General features: G+C 32.3%; 1 protein-coding gene across 1 annotated transcript; it reads left to right on the top strand.

Annotated features, from left to right (window-relative positions):
- The first annotated feature begins 1,693 nt into the window (after positions 1-1,693).
- Positions 1,694-6,750, top strand: LOC139522383 (IgGFc-binding protein-like). The gene is made up of 3 exons (XM_071315908.1): positions 1,694-3,107; positions 3,787-3,823; positions 6,204-6,750. Exons 1-3 carry the CDS (start codon positions 1,764-1,766, stop codon positions 6,440-6,442), a joined length of 1,620 nt encoding a protein of 539 aa, XP_071172009.1. The 5' UTR covers positions 1,694-1,763; the 3' UTR covers positions 6,443-6,750.
- The last annotated feature ends 379 nt before the right edge of the window (positions 6,751-7,129 follow it).

Below are 7,129 nucleotides of genomic sequence, written 5' to 3'. Positions count from 1 at the left end.
TTATGACTGCTTCGTTAACTGTTGGTAAATGCTAAAAGTAATACATGTCTCTATGCAGTATTTGATTATAAACAGAATAAAGAGGGGTGTTTGAAAAATATCAAGCAGATACATTTTCTATATCAATTCAAAAATACAGAAATCCAGTTAGCCCATAACATGTCTCAAGGACGGTTACAATCAGCGTATAGTAAAAGAATATTTTTGGTAATGGAAATGATTTGGGTCGAGCGCTTTAATTTTGTTTAATTATAACTGGGATATCCGCCTGTATGGGAAATGATTGATAAATAACGTGTTACACATGACATATCGGATCTCGTCAGATTATGCGAGCTACAACTAAATATACGTCTTTGCTGTTGATTGTTCAAACAAAATGGAATATTAACAAATGATTTAAAACAAATGGCAAAAGCATAAAACTGAATTTTACATTTTAAAAATTTACATATTGTCATTCTGGTTATTTTATCCTTGGCGTAAAAACTTACAAATCTGTAAAGTTACATTATCATTACAGGATATGTACTATGCAGTGTGCCTGTTGATATGCGTACCAAGAATTCTTCGTGCGGAATATTTGTATGAGGTGAGTCATTATATCTAAGTTTTTTTTTTTTTGTTTTTTTTTTTTTTATCTTAGTAGTAATTTTAAAAGACATTACAATAATGAGTACCAAAGTTCCGGTTCACTTTTAAAATAATCGGAGTGTGTAACATACAGTTGGCAGAAGTGAAATTAAAGTTGTCAAAGTATGGAGAAACATAGTACAAAATATCAAAACTAGAAATTTTGATAACAAACTCCGTTAAAGAACTATTTCATACACATTTAAAAAAATTTAAATCAGTATAACAAACATATTCTGGTTGCGGGATTTTCTTGCCGCGTTAACGTTGAAGACCCATTGGTGGCCGTTTGGTGTTATCTGCTCTTTGGTCGGGTTGTTGTTTCTTTGACATATTCCCCATATCCATTCTCAGTTTTTATATTGTTTTCTTTTGTTTAATTTAGCCAGAACCCCTAGAAAAGAGTTTATTAGAGTTCCAAATTGTAAAGATAAAGTAAACACTTCGATAAATTTACGGAAGCTTATCACGAGCTAGTTGACTGTTATGGGCAATCTGCTTCCCAGATGACAACCGTACGGATATGTTCAAATTGTCGTAATCCCTCCATCTTTTCCACGAATTGAACTTTTTGAATAAGACTTATAACGAAGAAAATACTTTATTTACACGTCGGCTACCACATGTAGAACAGGATCTGCTTTAACCTTCCGAAGCATATTTTTATTTCTGACAAGTTGAATATACATACTATTATATTGATTTTATCCTGCAATTCACACCTGACAATAGTTTTTTTAGTTGTTTAAATCCAAATAGTTGTTTCTGTACTTAATTTATTATGTACTGATACTAAACAGTTTTTAATATATTAATATAATATTTGGGACATTTTACTATTATAAACTCATTCAAGATCTGTAAAAGTAGTCCATATAGGTTTCCGTAAAGCACCACATAATTATGTCAAAGGCCAGTTTGCTTGAGTGATTTGCAATTAAACTTGTATGGTTTAAACGCATTTAAACTATTCTGAATAGTGCATTTAAACCAGTCAAGTACCGAAGCTGACTGTTCAGTGTTTGTGGAATAGTATCTTCTTACAGGTTTTTTTCCTAGATTTAGAATATAACTTTTGATAATGTTAATAAACATATGCCCAGTAGATTCTGCACCATGAAAGAGATAAAATGTTTATAAATTATATTCTGCTTGCATTTCAGTATTCGATGACAGCCGCTGGCAAAGAATTTGTAATAGCCTTTCTTAAAAACTCTGTGAATAGCTATAAACCCTATCTAAAAATATTAACACCTTTTGTGGAAGACGTGGAACTGCAAATTTCCACACCTGCATGGAATTCGGTGGATTCTTTTCATTTGACCTACACAGTGAATAAATCTTATCCTCTAGAAGTCAAACTACCTTTTAGACTCCGTGTACAAACCAGTACAGTGGACAACAGAATCGTATATGTAAAATCATCAAAGCCAATTTTTGTTTTTGCGGCAGATTTTCAAAGAGACACTGGGTCTTATTTTCTTCTGTATCCTGTAAAGACATTCGGAACTGAATACATTGTTGGGGCTTTTGGAAATGCTAACTCCAGGAACTCAGAGCTGAAGTCATTGCTAGGTTGTCTCGCAATACATACTGATACAGAAATTCGGATTACTCCTCCTGTCAATCAACTTCTCACATTCAATAAACGCACATACAAACATGATGAAGAAGTTGTCGTCACTATAAATAGATTCCAGCTAGCACAGATCATGGGAATAGATGTGACTGGATCCTTTGTTAGAAGCAACAAACCTATTGCTGTGATAAGTGGTCATGAACACGTAATGGTACATGGAAATAGTGAGATCGTTTCCGGTCATGATATGATAATGGCACAGATGCCTCCTGTAGCTACCTTGTCCAATGTATATCCTGTGGCTTCTACTAGTAACAATGATGAGGAATTGATCAGAGTATTTGCTGTACATGACAATACAGCATTTTCTATTTATAGTCCTGGATCGGTGATTTCTCAATTTATTAAGGACAGGACATCTTATTTCGAATTCTATATCGCAAAAAATGAGGGAGCGACCGTAGTTGCTGACAATCCTGTTCAAGTCATACAGATTAGTACTAGTGGCGATCGTTTCACTGGCGATCCACGAATGATCGTGACACTGTCATTAGATAGCTATGTTACAGAATATATGTTTGTTACTACTGTAGATGCAGCTTTTCCAAATGCCATATATACTCATACTGTAATCATTATAGTATCTGAATCCGCAAAAGGAAAACTGTATTTGGATGGTAAAAGTATAATAAATATTCCCCATGAAGGAACCCCATCGTCATGTGGTTATGCAAACCTAGAAGCTATCAGAATAAATGTTGACGCTGGATACCATACTTTAGGCTGTCACCTAGAAGACAATGAGTATTGCACTGTCTATCTGAATGGATATTTCAAAAACTCTCAATACGGGACAGCAATTAACAGGCATTTAGGTGTATTGGGCAGTTCAAAGGTAATATATTTCAATTATATATATATATGAAAAAAAAGCTACACTAAGGGAACTAGCTGTACAAAAACACCATGAATATACACTACAAAAACTAAATGTACAACCAATACAATAAAACATGTAATACCTACATTTTTCATTGTGTATTCATTGATGTATACCCCATATCCCTGCATTCAAATCATTCTTAATTCTCTGTGCATAATAGAAACTCAGGTCAAATTGCCTCATATCATTTTTCTGCCTTGATGACATCGGTCTATGACAGTTTTTATATTGTGAACAGAGTGTAGTGATCGAAATCAATGAAATTTCATCAACGTCAAAGGATGCGAGACCTAGCGTATCGACAGGATACTCGTCCCGTACTCTGCCATTCCAATCTTCACTGTAAAAATGTCACAATTGGTAAGCAGATAAGGAGACTAATCTTGTGTCTTATATATCTTAGATTTCGAAAACATTTTTTTAATTGAGACACAGACGTCATAATCGTATCGGTATACATGATAATACATAATATTATTAAACTAGTTCAATTGTATGACTCGCATAGTATTAAATCGGTGAGTCATCATAGCTAAATGACACATACGTATTATCGGCATTCATTTCTCGCAAAATTTTCTTTGTGTAAGTTTCAGAAAATAATCAAAAATACACTTCTTTTTTTCTACAGAGTTCTTCGTTGCAGGAGATGGGTGGTACTGACACAGGTTAGTTAATACATAGAATATTATTACAGTGCAGTTGCAATAACTGTGTACTATGGATTCATTTATTTTCACGGGTATTAATTTTCGTGGATTGAGGAAATCTTTTATTTTCATGGATATTTGATTTCGTGGTTTTGTCAAAGTCTGTATACAACCCGTGGCAAATTTGTGATTTGTTAAACATTTAAATTCGTGGTTTATCTGCATCAACAAAAACTACGAAAATTAGTATAAAACGAATGATAATGAATCCACAGTATATAGGGGCATAACATACATACATTTGTACATGTTGATAAATAGCAAATAAATCGAGTGGAAAATGATAAACATAAGTGTATAAAACATATGCATATTATACATTGATTCTATTTTAATGAATAATTTAACAAAAAACAGAGTGAACAATTCTATGAGTTACACTGTCTGCTATATTAAACGAGTATATACGTTACACATGGAGTATCAGAAGAAAATCAAGTTCGAACTGATCCTACATGTATATTATATCCACAATTGCAGATGCTATAAATATCAATTTTCCTTCAAAGAAAAAAACATAATAAATACGTAACAAGATAAGCAATGAATTTGACATAGGTAAGTCGCGTTGAAATGATACATGTATTATAAATCTATTCTAATTGATTGAACGGTTTTAAAAAAACAAATTGAGAAAAATACGAAAGTTGAACCATTCGAGGAACATTTTCGTGATTTCAAATCATTCTCGTGATTATGATGCATGTAATTCTTTTCAAAAGGTCCATAAATTGAATTAGCAAAAAATAAGTTTTGTATTTATTGCGAACCCTATCGTAGTTTTCCATAGATTCACCTGCAAGTTACCTGTCCATTTAAACTTTTGGCAGTTCTATTGTCCCATCTAACAAATACAACAGGTATTGTTCTCTGTGTAGTTTATTCACTGGGACCTTTAAATTTCTTCTAGGAGAAATATATCACTCATTGATTAATCTACCTGAGTAAAAAATTGAACTGTCAATGAAGAAAAAATACTTATACCAATACTAAGTAAGGACTCACAAAACTGCATGTGGTGTTGTATTTATTCGATACCTGGAGTAACTCGTTTTTAATGTGTTCAATATTACATTTGTAATACTGATTCAAAAATTAAAAGTTGATTTCTGATCAAATATTCAATATTTTTGTGTGTTTGATAAATAAAAAAATGAATATTATTATTTTTAAATTAAGGTCTTCATAAACATAAGTCTATAAATGAACAACAACAAAAACATGTAAATTCATTGGAAAATACTAAAAAATGTGTCTGAAATAAACTTTTTAGTATTAAACCAGATTTTATATTGAACAGATTGAAAATATATTAATGATAATATTGAATAAATACAATATTGCATACAGTTTATGTGAGTTATTAGAAGTATTTCAATAAAAAAGAAGATAATTTTTTGGTCAGGTAAATTAATCAATGAGTGATATATTTCTCCTAGAAGAAATTTAAAGGTCCCAGTGAATAAACTACACAGAGAACAATACCTGTTGTATTTGATAGATGGGACAATAGAACTGCCAAAAGTTTAAATCGACAGGTAACTTGCAGGTGAATCTATGGAAAACTAAGATAGGGTTCGCAATAAAAGTTTTAAACTTAGCATTTCAACGGGATAAACATCGTTATAAACGAGATGGCACGGTTTAATCTAAATGTATACCACATACATACAAAACTGGTATCTATGATGAGTTTATTTACAACCACTGGGTCGATGCCAATGCTGGTGGAGTTTTAATTCCCCGAGGGTATCACCAGCCCAGTAGTCAGCACTTCTGAGCTGACATGAATTATCATTGATATGGTCATAATTATAAATTAACTGTTTACAAAACTATTGAATTTTTGAAATACAGAGGCTTTTCAACTTTTACATTAGCTGTATTTAGCAAAACTTTCAGGAATTTCGGTCCTCAATGCTCTTCAACTTCGTACTTAATTTGGTCTTTTTAACTTTTTTGGATTCGAGCGTCACTGATGAGTTTTTTGTAGACGAAACGCGTTTCTAGCAGCTTAAATACAAAAATTGATCCTTGTTTCTTTGATAAGTTTACATTTAACAAAATCTGTACTACTCCATACAGAGTAGTTGCATCGATAGAGTAAGCGTCAGTTGACATTTCACATAAATAATCAGGTAGATTTGACACACTTTCTATTCTTAGAGACATATGCCAAATAGCTTTAGATATAACATTAAAGTTTTTGAATTTGAATTGAATATTTAACTGATGCCATGACAAACATATTATCGTTTTATGTCGATTCATAAAACTCACCTTTATTTTATATATATATATATTTAATATATGTTAATCTGACAATACAATTTTGCAGGTCCCATGACGACTGCCTTGTTTCGTGTTGCAGCAGTGGATAAGAAGCCGTCTACAGCTTCAAAGATTACCTTCTATGTCAGTTCCTTCATTGAATGTCATCTTTTATGTCGCCAATACAACAACTGCGCCTTGGTGACATTTGAAAAAACACAAAATACATGCAAATTGTTCACAATGTATGCCGCAAGTAGTGCACTCGCCGAGGAACCTGGTGTTGTCATTTCCATAATTGCATGAAATGAGAATGAAAGTCTCTAAGTGTGCTAAGTAAATATCGTGTGTAAGACTTTGAATACAAAGATAGTGTAATCATTTTATCACTTGCACAAAACATCCTGTTACTAGATTTGGACTAATGTCTTTCCGCTGTACATCCGGGTACTTAATGATTTGATCTAATATCTTTCCATTGCACATCTGAATACTGAATTTTAACTAATGTGTCTCTATAATATAACATCCAGTTATTGAATTAAAACTAATATCTTTTCATTGTACATCTGAATACTGAATTTGAACTAAATTAAATGTCTTTCCAAATTGTTCATTCGAATTCTAAATTTTGACTTATGTCTTTTAATTGTTCATCAGTATGCTGAATTTGACTAATTAAAAGTACTTTCATTGTACATCAGGATACTGGATTTGAACTAATGTATTTCAATTGTACATCCGAATACTGAATTTTAATTGATGTCTTTAAATTGTACATCAGAATACTAAATTCCCAGTGTGGGAACGGAACTGTACGGTTTTTTTAATAATTTGGTGGTCATTCGGGAGACTGCCAAAGCGGGGCTCCCACATTTGCACATCAGGATACTGGATTTGAACTAATGTATTTCAATTGTACATCCGAATACTGAATTTTAACTGATGTCTTTAAATTGTACATCAGGATACTAAATTCCCAGTGTGGGAACG

Source organism: Mytilus edulis, chromosome 5 (assembly GCF_963676685.1).
Source record: "Mytilus edulis chromosome 5, xbMytEdul2.2, whole genome shotgun sequence".
In the NCBI taxonomy this organism is placed as follows: Eukaryota; Metazoa; Mollusca; class Bivalvia; order Mytilida; family Mytilidae; genus Mytilus; species Mytilus edulis.
Note: the sequence above shows the minus strand (reverse complement) of the source record. Positions and strands in the feature narration are given on the sequence as shown.